Source organism: Oncorhynchus nerka, linkage group LG23 (genome assembly GCF_034236695.1).
Source record: "Oncorhynchus nerka isolate Pitt River linkage group LG23, Oner_Uvic_2.0, whole genome shotgun sequence".
NCBI classification, from domain to species: domain Eukaryota; kingdom Metazoa; phylum Chordata; class Actinopteri; order Salmoniformes; family Salmonidae; genus Oncorhynchus; species Oncorhynchus nerka.
The window spans coordinates 26,899,444-26,915,316 of NC_088418.1; the positions used below are offsets into that span (position 1 = coordinate 26,899,444).

Genomic DNA, 15,873 nt, shown 5'->3' on the forward strand with positions numbered 1-15,873 from the left:
TATATAATATGTACAGTGCATTCTGAAAGTATTCAGACTCCTTCGCTTTTTCCACATTTGTTACGTTACAACCTTATTCTAAAATGGATTAAATGAAAATTTTCCTTGTCAGTCTACACACACAATAAATACCTCATTATAACAAAACGAAAACAGGTTTTTTAGAAATGTTTGCAAATATCTTATGTAAAATGTTGTTTTTTTTATTCTTAAGTATTCAGACCCTTTGCTATGGGACTTGAAATTGAGCTCAGGTGCATTTCTGTTTCCAAAAACAAAACTGAGCAATCTGGGAAGAAGGGCCTTGGTTAGGGTCATGACCAAGAACCCAATGGTCACACTGACAGAGCTCCAGAGTTACTCTGTGGAGATGGGAGAACCTTCCAGAAGGACAGCCATCTCTGCAGCCCTCCACCAATCAAGCGTTTATGGCAGAGTGGCTAGACGGAAGATACTCTTCAGTAAAGACACATGAAAGCCCGCTTGAAGTTTGCCAAAAGGCACCTAAATGACTCAGACCATGAGAAACAAGATTATCTGGTCTGATGAAACCAATATCGAACTCTTTGGCCTGAATGCCAAGCGTCACATCTGGAGGAAACCAGGCACCGTTCATCACCTGGCCAATACCAACCCTCCTTGTAAAGCGTGGTGGCAGCATCATGCTATAGGGATGTTTTTTAGGGACTGGGAGACTAGTCAGGATCAAGGGAAAGATGAACGGAGCAAGGTACAGATCCTTGATGAAAATCTGCTACAGACTGCTCAGGACCTCATACTGGGGCGAAGGTTCACCTTCCAACAGGACAACGACCCTAAGCACACAGCCAAGACTACGCAGGAGTGGCTTCGGGACAAGTCTCTGAATGTCCTTGAGTGGCCCAGCCAGAGTCCGGACTTGAACCCAAACGAACATCTCTGGAGAAACATGAAAATAGCTGTGCAGCGACACTCCCCATCCAACCTGACAGAGCTTGAGAGGATGTGCAAAGAAGAATGGGAGCAACTCCCCAAATACCGGTGTGCCAAGCTAGTAGCTTCATACCCAAGAAGACTCGAGGCTGTAAATCGCTGCCAAAAGGTGCTTCAACAAAGTACTGAGTAAAGGGTCTGAATACTAAATAAATGTGATGTTTTTGTATTTTTATACATTTGCTCAATTTCTAAACTTGTTTTTGCTTTGTCATTATGGGTATTCAAATAAAATGTTATTTGTCACATACACATGGTTTGCAGATGTTAATGCGAGGGTAGCGAAATGCTTGTGCTTCTAGTTCCGACCATGCAGTAATATCTAACAAGTAATCTAACCTAACAATTTCACAACTACCTTATACACACAAGTGTAAAGGAATGAATAAGAATATGTACATAAAAATATATGAATGAGTGATGGCCGTACGGCATAGGCAAGATGCAGTAGATGGTATAGAGTACAGTATATACATATGAGATGAGTAATGTAGGGTATGTAAACATTATATAAAGTGGCTAGTGATACATTTATTACATCAATTTTTCCATTATTAAAGTGGCTAGAGTTGAGTCAGTATGGCTGTTGAACAGTCCGATGGACTAGAGATAGAAGCTGTTTTTCAGTCTCTCGGTCCCCACTTTGATGCACCTGTACGGACCTCGCCTTCTGGATGATAGCGGGGTGAACAGGCAGTGGCTCGGGTGGTTGTTGTCCTTGATGATATTTTTGGCCTTCCTGTGACATTGGGTGGTGTAGGTGTCCTGAGGGCAGGTAGTTGCCCCCGGTGATGCGTTGTGCAGACCTCACTACCCTCTGGAGAGCCTTACAGTTATGGGCCTAGCAGTTGCCGTACCAGGCGGTTATACAGCCTGACAGGATGCTCTCGATTGTGCATCTGTAAAAGTTTGAGTGTTTTTGGTGACAAGCCGAATTTCTTCAGCCTCCTGAGGTTGAAGAGGGGCTGCTGCGCCGCCTTCACCGCGCTGTCTGTGTGGGTGGACCATTTCAGTTTGTTCGTGATGTGTACGCCGAGGAACTTCCACCCTCTCCACTACTGTCCCGTCGATGTGGATAGGGGGCTGCTCCCTCTGCTGTTTCCTGAAGTCCACGATCATCTCCTTTGTTTTGTTGACATTGAGTGTGAGGTTATTTTCCTGAAACCACACTCCGAGGGCCCTCACCTCCTCCCTGTAGGCCGTCTTGTCATTGTTGGTAATCAAGCCTACCACTGTAGTGTCGTCTGCGAACTTGATGATTGAGTTGGAGGCGTGCATGGCCACGTAGTCGTGGTGAACAGGGAGTACAGGAGAGGGCTCAGAACGCACCCTTGCAGGGCCCCAGTGTTGAGGATCAGCGGGATGGAGATGTTGCTACCTACCCTCACCACCTGGGGGCGGCCCGTCAGGAAGTCCAGGACCCAGTTGCACAGGGCGGGGTCGAGAACCAGGGTCGGTACTATGGTGTTAAATGCTGAGCTGTAGTCGATGAACAGCCGTCTTACATAGGTATTCCTCTTGTCCAGATGGGTTAGGGCAGTGTGATTGTGATTGCGTCGTCTGTGGACCTATTGGGGCGGTAAGCAAATTGAAATGGGTCTAGGGTGTCAGGTAGGGTGGAGGTGATATGGTTCTTGACTACTCTCTCAAAGCACTTCATGATGACGGAAGTGAGTGCTACGGGGCGGTAGTCATTTAGCTCAGTTACCTTAGCTTTCTTGGGAACAGGAAAAATGTGGCCCTCTTGAAGCATGTGGGAACAGCAGACTGGGATAAGGATTGATTGAATATGTCCGTAAACACACCAGCCACTGGTCTGCGCATGCTCTGAGGACGCGGCTCAGGATGCCGTCTGGGCCTGCAGCCTTGCGAGGGTTAACACGTTTAAATGTTTTACTCACGTTGGCTGCATTGCGACTCTACTTTGTCTCTATACTGCCGCTTAGCTTGTTTGATTGCCTTGCGGAGGGAATAGCTACACTGTCTGTATTCGGTCATGTTTCCGGTCACCTTGCCCTGATTAAAAGCAGTGGTTCGCGCTTTCAGGGAGCCTTGTTTTCAGATTAGCCTTGTTAAAATCCCCAGCTACAATAAATTCAGCCTCAGGATATGTGGTTTCCAGTTTACATAGAGTCGAATGAAGTTCTTTCAGGGCCGTCTGTGTCTGCTTTGGGGGGAATATACATGACTGTGATTATGATCGAAGAGAATTCTCTTGGTAGATAATGCGGTCGGCATTTGATTGTGAGGAATTCTAAGTCAGGTGAACAAAAGGACTTGGGTTCCTGTATGTTGTTATGATCACACCATGTCTCGTTAATCATAAGGCATACACCCCCTCCCTTCTTCTTACCAAAGAGATGCTTGTTTCTGTCGGCCTTGATGCGTGAAGAAACCAGGTGGCTGTACCGACTCCTATAGCGTGTCTCGAGTGACCCATGTTTCCGTGAAACAAAGAACGTTACAGTCTCTGATGTCTCTCTGGAAGGTAACCCTTGCTCGGATTTCATCTACCTTGTTGTCAAGAGACTGGACATTGGCGAGTAGTATGCTCGGAAGTGGTGTGTGATGTACCCGTCTACGGAGCCAGACCAGAAGACCGCGCCATCTGCCCCTTCTACGGCGCCGTTGTTTTGGGTTGCCGGCTGGGATCCGATCCATTGTCCTGGGTGGTGGGCCAAACAGAGGATCCGCTTCGGGACAGTTGTATTCCTGGTCGTAATGTTGGTGAGTTGATGTTGCTCTTATATCCAATAGTTCCTCCCGACTGTATGTCATAAAACCTAAGATAAAAAATACTGCACAGTTTCCTAGGAACGCGAAGCGAGGCGGGCATCTCTGTCGGCGCCGGAAGTAACATTATTACTATTGTGTGTAGACTGAGGGGGACACCCCCAATTTAATCCATTTTAGAATAAGGCTAACAACAAAATGTGGAAAAAGTGAAGGCGTCTGAATGCACAGAGTATACAAAACATTAAGGATATCTGCTCTTTCCATGACAGACTGACCAGGTCAAAGTGATGATCCCTTATTGATGTGACTTGTTAAATACACTTCAATCAGTTTAGATGAAGTGGAGGATACAGGTTAAAGAAGGATTTCTAAGCCTTGAGACATGGATTGTGTGTGCCATTCAGTGGGTATGATGGTAGGTGCCAGGCACACCGGTTTGTGTCAAGAACTGCATTGCTTTTCACACAACAGTTTCCTGTGTGTATCAAGAATGGTCCACCACCCAAAGGACATCCAGCCAACTTGACACAACTGTGGGAAGCATTGGTGTCAACATGAGCCAGTATCCCTGTGGAACGACTAATTGAGGCTGTTCTGATGGCAAGGGGGGTGCACAATTCAATATTAGGAAGGTGTTCCTAATGTTTGGTATAATCAGTGTATATCTTTATTTTAATTTATTAACCCTTTTTCTCCCCATATTCGTGGTATCCAATTGTCTCATCGCTGCAACTCCCGTACAGACTCGGGAGAGGCGAAGGTCGAGAGCCGTTTGTCCTCCGAAACACAACCCGCGGCTGGCAGCGACAGAGCCTGGACTCGAACCCAGAATCTCTAGTGGCACAGCTAGCACTGTAGTGCCATAGACCTCTGCGCCACTTGGGAGGCTGTACTCAGTGTATATCTAGCCCCTTATCTGCGCTAGCTTACTCCGATAGGGCCCTCTCTCCTAAGTGTTCTTTCTTATTCTTCCCTCTCCATGTTATTTTCATGTGTTTAGTTCTTTGACTGGCACTGGCTATTTTCTACTCTGTGGTCCACCATGTTATAAAAACGTTATCTGTTGATACTGACCTGTTTTTATCTAATATGTATTTCTCTGTTCTCGCCCAGGGGATGTATTTCGACAGGGACGATGTGGCATTGCGCAGCTTCTCTAGTTTTTTCCTGGAGCGCTCTGTGAAGGAGAGAGAGCAAGCAGAAAAATTGCTGGAATACCAGAATATGAGAGGCGGTCGCGTTCTCCTTCAGCCCATCGCTGTAAGTTACTATTTCTGCTCACTCTTATTTTGCTTATAAGGCCTTTGTACGTGAGATTGGCAGCCGACTTTCCTGTCCTAGAATTGCCCTCTCCCTCATTATCCAAATTCTCCATTTTTGTTTTGTTTTTCCAGTTTTTTTTTTTCTTCTCAAAATCACTTTTTTAAAGTCTACAGGAAAGATTAAATCACATCAGGAATAAATAAATAAAAATCGAAGAAATGTAGGTGTGGTTACCCTTTAAATGCAACGCCCACCAGCCAGAGACCATTGTTCGGTTACCTGTGTTTCTGTAGCACTCATGTGATTGCAGGGTTTGCAGAACAAATGCCCACTGGATTGATGCAAACAATCATGATATCATTAGTTAACATTTAATTGGTACGATTTTTAGTAAAGCCTTTCCATCCGCCAGCGGACAGTTATCATTATCGCTAATGGCTAGGCAAAGCATAGACTAGGCATATGCGCACACAACACACACAGACGGATTTCCTGTGCCATTTCAGAAAGTTGCAGAAAAAAATGAATCACATGCATTTCATTCCCTATGAGTCCCACCTTAATGCTGGTGTGATTCTTACTAATAACCCCTTTTAAACATCTTCTGCATCCATTGGTACCAACCATTAGTGTGTGTAAATAGCGGGGGCTGAGCTAGAGTGGTATTAATGAGACAAGGACTCAAGTCCAAATGGTTTGAGCTTTTAGTAGTTTGTATCGGTCTATGGAAAGCTGAGACTCTCAAACACGCACATGTAACATGTTTTGCTCGTTTCTGGTGCGCTCACAAGTTACGCGAGTCGTTAGAAGATCATATGAAATCCAAGGACATAGTGTCTAATACTGTAATAAGCTCACGTAGTTGCTGTCAAACGCCACACAGTTGTCACTGACTGGTTGGATATTAATTTCCCACGGAGCAAACCATTTCTATACATACAGCACTCCTATACATTTATTTTTATTGGATTTTTGCTTTGGCAGACTTATTTGACATATGTCAATAAAAACTCATGAATGCAACTGTTTGTGAAATTGTTTTGTGTTCTACTTGTAGCCTTGGTTGTCCTGAAAATAAATGTTAAAACACTTCATTGTGAGGCTAAATATAAGTGCTGGACATGCAAATAAATGAGTCGGATAAATCAAAAGCTGATTTTCGCTCGGTCTTGAGCAAATTAATTATATATATTTTTGACATACATTTAGTTGATTTCCTAAGTTGAATATTGTCAAATTCCCTCAATGCACATTTCACTCTTGAACGTTGCAAGCCCTCTTATCAGGGGAGCCATTTCCGGTGCGTTGCCAAAGGGAGGAGATCTTGTTAAATATGGATCAAATTTGTTAAAATTACTAAATGACATTCGCAGAATTTAAAAGCTACAGCTATACACTTGTGAGAAATGTTAAAACTAGTGTTTCAACATATGCTAGCTAGCCAGCTTCTTCAATAGACTTGACTGGTTAGCTAGCTAGAAGCAGAGCTTTCTGGCTAATATAGACTAACATTGTTTTACAAAGAAGTAGGTCTATGTACTTCTCATGTTAGTTGAAGCTAACATTAGTTTACCACATTATTGCTTGCTATGGTGTATTTGGTTGGTTTTGCTATCTAGCAAGCCAAGATCTCATTGCATAAATTGATAATCCAATGTTTTGAAAAGTCCCCGTCCAGTACATACATGTTTGACGAAAGAAGACGTGACTTAAGAGTGAGCTAGAGATCCAGAAAAACCTGTACCCAACCATCCGCTGGCCTTCACAGTTTTTGCCGTTATGCTCCTGAAGTTGCCGGTGATAGGCTACACCAGGTGTTGGCAACCTTTTTCAACTGGAATGCCAATTTATCTTACCATTTCTACCGATCTGCGTGCCAGCTATGGTATTTATGTATTGGTGCATCTCAAAATCATTCATGTGGTTAATCAAAGTATTTTTTATGCACAACAACAAGATCAACAACTAATGCTAAAATCTAACGAAGTAACATCAGAAAAACCCTCTCAAACTGTTTCAGCTAGTTGGGTGTCAAAATTGCACTGATAAACAATGGGGAATTGTAGATTACTCATCCTTCTGCAGCTTGCAAGATAAAGTTGGCTAGCTAGCTACTTCCAGACACAAATGAGAGAACACCTCACACGGACCATTTGACTCACCCTAGCAGGGCTGGTTATAGCTAGGCTGTTTGCATGTTATCTAGAGGGTTCGTGACTAACTTTGAGTTTTTTTGCCTACGTTTACTGACACCGGTCATATTAAGCCGATTCGTAAATTCCTCAGTTATTCTGCACTAGCACATTCAGACGAGTGCTTTGAAATCGGAGTAGATAGCCAATGTGAGTTTGCGAACCAAATGGCACCTCCATCTCTAGCTGTGTATAGCCACCGAAAAACAATGAGGGGAAAAAGTCAGTCACTCCTCTCATGACATCTTCCTAGCAGCTAACTAGCGAACGTTAGGCTGTGTTTTTAGCTTGCTACATAAATAGATACGTTAGCCTATTAGCCACGTTATGGCTGATTTGTGATTATTGCCCTTGCTAGTTTGATTGTATTAACATTCCCAGCCTTAGTTACATTTGTCTGTTTTTGTCCAAAATATTGAGTCATCGAAAATTAAACTGCATCCCGAATGGAGGCAGCAAATAATGTACTAGGCCAGCTGGGATTTACAACCTTATAGCAATATCTTTTGGACTACCAAGAAATGTATTGGTGAATTATATTAATCATGCATTGAGCTGCAACAATGCCTTAATGTATGTCATAGAATGTTGAGTCAAATACAAGTTATTTTTGGCCTCCCAGGTGGCACAGTGGTCTAGGGCACTGCACCGCAGTGCTAGCTGTGCCACCAGAGACTCTGGGTTCGCGCCCAGGCTCTGTCGCAGCCGGCCGCGACTGGGAGGTCTGTGGGGCGACGTGGGCCTAGCGTCGTCCGGGTTAGGGAGGGTTTGGCCGGTAGAGTCCTTGTCTCGCACCAGCGACTCCTGTGGCAGGCTGGGCGCAGTGCCCAGCACCAAGGTCGCCAGGTGCACGGTGTTTCCTCCGACACATTGGTGCGGCTGGCTTCCGGGTTGCATGCGCGCTGTGTTAAGAAGCAGTGCGGCTTGGTTGGGTTGTGTTTCGGAGGATGCATGACTCGTCTCCCCCGAGCCCGTACGGGAGTTGTAGCGATGAGACAACTACTACTAATAATTGGATACTACGAAATTGGGGAGAAAAGGGGGGTAATAAAAAAAACTACTTATTTTTAAGTTGGTAGCATAAACTGGGAATTTGATATTTTTGACTGATTTATGATTCTGTTTTTGGAATTTGATATTTTTGACTGATTTATGATTCTGTTTTTCATATGTAGTTAAAACGCTGTCAGTTCCACTTTAAGAAAGAAGGCCCGAGGGCGTGTGGAAATGATAGCTAACCAGCCATGTTATTTCAATGAAACATTTGCTAGCTTTGTAGCGGTAATACTATGTGCAAACACTTTGTTTAAAATTCTTCATCCAATTGTCTCATCAACATCCTGCTCCAACTTACAAATTATGTGAATGTAATTTTAACTAATTTGATCCATATTTAGCAACATCTCCCTCCCTGAGTTAGCGAAGCATAGTGACCGGCCAGAAGTCAAGCGGAAATTAAACCTCCAATATGGAATGTGGGAGGTGCTAGAATGCATTGACTGTATTCCGCTGATTTGTCAGGCCCCTACATGCAGTTGTGATAGCCAAGTCACTGTGCCTGTTTGACTACATTGTAGTCTACAAATAACCTTGCGTGATGTATCCCAAATAACTGCTCTATGTGATCCAGATTAGCGGTTTTGGGCCTCGCCTTGCTCAAACTGATTCCTTCAAATGCGCGGTCTGTCTCTGTTTCAGAAACCCAGCAGGGAGGACTGGCGAGGTGGCCTGGATGCCATCACCTTCTCCCTGGAGTTTCAGAAAACCCTCAACACGTCCCTCCTCGAAGTGCACCGTGGTGCCAACACTCACACTGACCCCCATGTAAATCCATGATAATTATCCCATTGTGATTAACTGTTATGCATATTTTAATGGATGTTCGGTGTTATTAGATCAGATGTATTTGATAGCTATGTATAACTGAAGCTCATAACATCCATGTTGGTCTGTTAGTGATTTGAGCAGATAAAAAAATGAAAAGGAGGAACAGAGAATGTTGAAAGAATACTTGCAGAAAGCCTCCGCTGCGGTATGCATCTATCTCTATGACGTCAATGCTGGGCATAACTGTCAGTTGCACCCGGGCATAACAATACAACTTTACTTCCTCTTTAGCTGTGTGACTTCCTAGAGCAGCACTTCCTGTCCGACAGCCATGACACCATCAAGATGCTGGGTGACCATCTGGGCAGCCTGACCCGCCTCACTTCCTCCGAGACCCATGGCTCCATGGGAGAATACCTGTTTGACAAGCACACCCTGTAAGACTCACAGCAAGAAGAGAGCACAGCTTTCACACAGGGTCTGGAGAGTTGCATTTCCGTTACAAGTAGCACTAAAGTGGGATTTAGCAATAGAACCACATACCTCTTACAGTACGTACAGAAAACAATGCAAGACCATGGAACAGTTGAATACCTCAACACCCGTTTACCACTTCTGATGTGAACAGTAGTTACCACTGACAAACAAAAAGGTGTAATGGGTTCGCACTCAAAGATATGTCGCATAAAGCTTACTATTCAATTTTATTGAAATTATTTTCACTGCATCAGGGATAGCGTACAAAGACATTTCGGCTTTACATCCTTCAGTGTGTAGGTACAATTTTATTTTATTTCGAAACCGCATTTTTAGAGAACAACCGATGAGCAGCAGGTACTTCTGATCAGGGTTGCCACTCATCTGCCAATCAGGTATGTGTCTTTGCTGGCCAACCTGTATACAAATTAGTCACAGAGTAATACAGAATTATAGGGTATGGGAGTGGGCACGAAGGGCAACCGCCCCAGGTGTCCGTTCACCTAAACAACTCTGGTGCTATAAGTCAACTTGGTTTCTGCCATAGAGTTGATCAAGCATTCCAGCAGTAAATATGCTTCATTGTGTTGTGCATTCCTACACACAGTGGGGCAAAAAAGTATTTAGTCAGCCACCAATTGTGCAAGTTCCCCCACTTAAAAAGATGAGAGAGGCCTGTAATTTTCATCATAGGTACACTTCAACTATGACAGACAAAATGAGTTTTTAAAAAATCCAGAAAATCACATTGTAGGATTTTTAATGAATTTATTTGCAAATTATGGTGGAAAATAAGTATTTGGTCAATAACAAAAGTTTATCACAATACAATGTTATATTTTGGCCCATTCCTCCATGCAGATCTCCTCTAGAGCAGTGATGTTTTGGGGCTGTTGCTGGGCAACACAGACTTTCAACTCCCTCCAAAGATTTTCTATGGGGTTGAGATCTGGAGACTGGCTAGGCCACTCCAGGACCTTGAAATGCTTCTTACGAAGCCACTCCTTCATTGCCCGGGCGGTGTGTTTGGGATCATTGTCATGCTGAAAGACCCAGCCACGTTTCATCTTCAATGCCCTTGCTGATGGAAGGAGGTTTTCACTCAAAATCTCACGATACATGGCCCCATTCAATTTCCTTTACGCGGATCAGTCGTCCTGGTCCCTTTGCAGAAAAACAGCCCCAAAGCATGATGTTTCCACCCCCATGCTTCACAGTAGGTATGGTGTTCTTTGGATGCAACTCAGCATTCTTTGTCCTCCAAACACAACAAGTTGAGTTTTTACAGGCCTCTCTCATCTTTTAAAGTGGGAGAACTTGCACAATTGGTGGCTGACTAAATACTTTTTGCCCCACTGTAATTCTTAATCAGTGCTGTGTTACACCTAGTTTCATTACTCCAAAAATCAGCATATGATCAAGGATGTTCTCAAGGATTTAATCAACAGTTGTATTTAAATAAAAGTAACACTATTGATGGCTTTGTCTAATTTTTTTCTGGTGGGGTTGGGGTTCCTGGTATTACTGAGTCACTGTAGAGCGAAGGTTTGTTTTACTTGCGACTGCCAGATTTTTTGTTTGTTTGTATAACCGCACAGAAAATATAGGTCTGGAAAATTGGCAGTCAAGACCTATTCAGCACAATTTTTGATAAGAAGTTTACCTTCAATTCCACCCATGCATTAATCTCGTTCCCAGACAATTCTGCCCAAATGCGCGAAAGGTCTGGTGGACAAACGTGTCAAACGTTGCTGCCCCTATAATTGTCAAATGCATATAGGCAGTGAGGGGATTCTATTAATGCCCCGGGCGAACCGAGTTAGCGTTGATTGTATCCTATTTGGAACCGGGCTGCCTCCCGGGCGTGAGCCAGGTACCCGTTCTGGCTGACAGCGAAGTCGTCCCAAAACAAAAGTGACGTAGGAATCTGTGTTTTCACATGCAAAAGTGATTGCTTTCTGCCTTCCCAATGACAACTAGTACTGTATGTTTCTGAACAATGCACCATGCTGCATTCCCAGCTGCTTCGGGAACACCCTCCTCTTGTTCTGCTTATCAGGCATCCAGGTGGGGTTGATCTTGTTCCATATCATGAAGGCATTGTATGAGAACACTTCAATGATGTTAGGGAAGATGACCAGGGGCCAGCAGGCAGTCATCCTCCTGCAGCTGTAAGTTCCAATCACCTTGTCCAGGTTATCCACGCCTCCTTTGTTGTGGTTGTTGTCCAGGATGATGGCTGGCTTCCTGTCCTCATGATCATGATCACTCAGCATCAGCCGTTTTGTGCAGTGCTCTCAGGAGCACCAGATTATTGTTCCTCTTTGGGAGGTAAGGAGTGAGGGTGAAGGCAAACTTTGATGAGAGGCCTCTCCCCCTTGTTGCGAGGAGTGCAGGGGGGAGCTCAGGCTTGTTCTTTCTAACTGTGCCAACCATGATGATCTTCCTCTTCAGGAGCTGCTGGCTGAGTTCATAAGAGGTGAAGAAATTGTGCCCCCTCAGTCCATCTGTCATATCAATCACAATCCGCAGCCCTTGGTTCTTCTCCGGGACTCCACTGGTCGGCTTCCCTGTATAGACTTGCATCTTCCAAGCGTAGCTGCACATACACAATCAAGTTTTAGTTTTGTCTGAGTTCAATCATTAGCACAAAATCTCAATTTTTCAATTTCTTGTGTGTGATTGTATTAAATTATTTTTTAACTCCTGGGTCAAGGATCGCCCTAAGACATTCTTTGTACCCTGGTGGTAAAAAGGAAAAATCATCAAGTCATCATCTAGGAAAAGTCATCAAATTTCAAGTTTAAAAAATATGTTGCTGTTAAACAGACCCTTTAGACAACACAAGGCTTAAGGTTGCTGCCCCTATAATCGCCAAGCCTGTCTCTTCTCTCTGGGGAGGTTTCCATTGCTTGGAAGGCAGCCATAGTTCATCCTTTATTTAAAGGGGGAGATCAAGCTGATCCTAACTGTTATAGGCCTATATCTATTTTGCCCTGTTTATCAAAATTGTTGGAAAAACTTGTCAATAATCAACTGACTGGCTTTCTTGATGTCTATAGTATTCTCTCTGGTATGCAATCTGGTTTCCGCTCAGGTTATGGATGTGTCACTATCAATCAATCAAATTTATTTATAAAGCCCTTTTTACATCAGCTGATGTCACAAAGTGCTGTACAGAAACCCAGCCTAAAACCCCAAACAGCAAGCAATGCAGGTGTAAAAGCACGGTGGCTAGGAAGAAACCTAGAGAGGAATCAGGCTATGAGTGGTGGCCAGTCCTCTTCTGGCTGTGCCGGGTGGAGATTATAACAGAACATGGCCAAGATGTTCAAATGTTCATAGATGACTAGCAAGGTCAAATAATAATAATCATAGTGGTTGTCGAGAGTGCAACAGGTCAGCACCTCACGAGTAAATGTCAGTTGACTTTTCATAGCCGATCAATTCAGAGTATCTCTATCTTTACCACTATAACCTTAAAGGTCCTCAATGATGTCACCATTGCCCTTGATTCTTAGCAATGTTGTTCTGCTGTTTTTATTGACTTGGCCAAAGCTTTTGATACGGTAGACCATTCCATTCTTGTGGGCCATCGTAAGGAGTATTGGTGTCTCTGAGGGGTCTTTGGCCTGGTTTGCTAACTACCTCTTTCAAAGAGTGCTGTGTATAATGTCAGAACATCTGCTGTCTCAGCCACTGCCTGTCACCATGGGTGTACCCCAAGGTATGATTCCAGGCCCCGCGCTCTTCTCAATTTACATCAATAACATAGCTCAGGCAGTAGGAAGCGCTCTCATCCATTTATATGCAGATGATACAGTCTTGTACTCAGCTGGCCCCTTCCCGGATTTTGTGTTAAATGCTCTACAACAAAGCTTTCTTCGTGTCCAACAAGCTTTCTCTGCCCTTAACCTTGTTCTGAACACCTCCAAAACAAAGGTAATGTGGTTCGGTAAGAAGAATGCCGCTCTTCCCACAGGTGTTATTACTACCTCTGAGGGTTTAGAGCTTGAGGTAGTCACCTCATACAAGTACTTGGGAGTATGGCTAGATGGTACACTGTTCTTCTCTCAGCATATATAAAAGCTGCAGGCTAAAGTTAAATCTAGACTTGGTTTCCTCTATCGTAATTGCTCCTCTTTCACCCCAGCTGCCAAACTAACCCTGTTTCAGATGACCATCCTACCCATGCTAGATGACGGAGACATACTTTATAGATCGGCAGGTAAGGGTGATCTCGAGCGGCTAGATGTTCTTTACCATTCGGCCATCAGATTTGCCACCAATGCTACTTATAGGACACATCACTGCACTCTATACTCTTCTGTAAACTGGTCATCTCTGTATACCAGTCGCAAGACCCACTGGTTGATGCTTATTTATAAAACCCTCTTAGGCCTTACTATAAGAATTTGTTCTTAACTGACTTGCCTAGTTAAATAAAGGTTCAATAAAATAAAATAAATGGTGTATGCCAGTGTAAAACAGTGCAAGTAGCCTTGTAGTTTAACTTTAGTAGGCTTTGAATGGCAAAAACATAATAAAATGCATCTGGCAGAAATATAATTGTTTATATCTTATACGACCGCATTTTCACGAATTTGAAATAATCTTGAAACCCATTCAAGAGACCAGGGATGTAAACACGGACATATGACGTAAGAATGTGTCACTTGCATTGCGTATTGTCATGAAAGCCATATGGAGCTTTCAAGTTAAAAAAATTTGAGTTAAAATTTACATATGTTTTTTGCGTAGAGCTTACTATTGGTCCATTCTGATATTTTCCAAGTGGGGAACTGAGCTCATTTTTCTACGAGTTTAAGTCGGAAATGTCAGTTTCCGAGTTGTCTTGAAAGTGGCAATGACCCTCCCCGTACATGTCTTGTGCACCTCTGTTTATGTTCCCCCTGTATGTCCGTTGTGAGGGAGCAACTCATCTGTCGTATTTTCGGCACAGTATTTTACACAAATATTTGTACATTTTCGGTTATAAAACCGGCGATTGTTTACATTAAAAGTAGTTATGATGGGTGTACTGTTGCTTTACCTCACTTTACCTCTCATATTTCCCTCAGTAAACTTAGCAAAAAAAGAAATGTCCCGTTTTCAGGACCCTGTCTTTCAAAGATAATTTGTAAAAATCTAAATAACTTCACAGATCCTCATTGTAAAGGGTTTAAACACTGTTTCCCATGCTTGTTCAATGAACCATAAACAATTAATGAACATGCGCCTGTGGAACTTGCAGGTGCCTTGGTGGAAGAGTGGGGTAACATCTCACTGCAAGAACTGGCAAATCTGGTGCAGTCCATGAGGAGAAGATGCACTGCAGCACTTAATGCAGCTGGTGGCCACACCAGATACTGACTGTTACTTTTGATTTTGACCCCCCTTTTGTTCTGGGACACATTATTCCATTTCTGTTTAGTCACATGTCTGTGGAACTTGTTCAGTTTATGTCTCAAATGTTGAACCTTATGTTCACACAAATATTTACACGTTAAGTTTGCTGAAAATAAACGCAGTTGACAGTGAGAGGACGTTTTTTTTTTTGCTGAGTTTATAGTCTGGGTGACCATTTGATTCATTGTGACTCGCTTCAGGAAACTAGGTATATGTCACACAGCACTACTTCACAGGAGAGGTATTTGAACATTTCTTTTTTTTTTTATCAAAATGCCTTCTGGAACATGTGAACTTTCATGTGCCTTAATAACAAACTTGTATGCCAACTGTAAATATGAATACAATTGTTAAATTACGAGCCTAGTTGGTTTAGTCACAAGAAAAGACAATAATCTTTCCGCTAGCCATGATTGGCTGAGATACTGAATGGGCTGGACATGCCGAAAGATGAGTTTGGATTTGTCTGCCATAACATGAACTGCTCGGTAGATAATCATTTCCACTGCAGGCTATTTTGAAAGATATCATCGAGAACTGCAAAAGTGTTTCTCCGGATTACATCTTCAAACTAAAGGCAACCATGGCATCAGTGACAGAGAGGGCGAAAGATCTGATGATTCTTTTGGCATTACACACGGTCAGTGTGAACCAGAGTGACTAGACACAATGAGCCAAGCAAGCTGTACAAACAAAACGGAAACGACACAGGACGTCTTATTTATTGAAAGGGGTTGCAGTCTGCTGTGAAGCGTTCATCCATGTATACGGGTAAGAGTCTAGCTACATTTTTAGATATTATAGGTTTCTAATTTTGTCAGAAAGCTATGACAATTGGTTTGTATTGCTAGTACTCTATGGATTGGGATTATGGTTCATTGTTTAGCTAGCTAGCTACTTATCTAAACAAAATACTCCAAGTTAAATCGTACTGTTAACTAGCTAGCTAACGTTAGCTGGCTGGCTCACTAGCTAATGTTACGTGTATCAAATCAAA

At 43.2% G+C, this 15,873-nt stretch overlaps 1 protein-coding gene across 2 annotated transcripts in view; it reads left to right on the forward strand.

The window, feature by feature from the left end:
• Positions 1–10,946, forward strand: part of zgc:56095 (Ferritin, lower subunit-like) — a 31,361-nt gene extending 20,415 nt beyond the window's left edge. The window contains exons 1-4 of one of the 2 annotated variants that reach the window (XM_029629517.2): positions 1–3,699; positions 4,822–4,968; positions 8,862–8,987; positions 9,282–10,946. In XM_029629517.2, coding sequence (XP_029485377.2) covers positions 3,541–3,699; positions 4,822–4,968; positions 8,862–8,987; positions 9,282–9,431 — 582 coding nt within the window. In that variant the 5' untranslated portion in view covers positions 1–3,540 and the 3' untranslated portion in view covers positions 9,432–10,946. The remainder of the gene's footprint in view (positions 3,700–4,821; positions 4,969–8,861; positions 8,988–9,281) is intronic. The other variant, XM_029629518.2, reaches the window with a different exon arrangement.
• Positions 10,947–15,873: the final 4,927 nt, after the last annotated feature.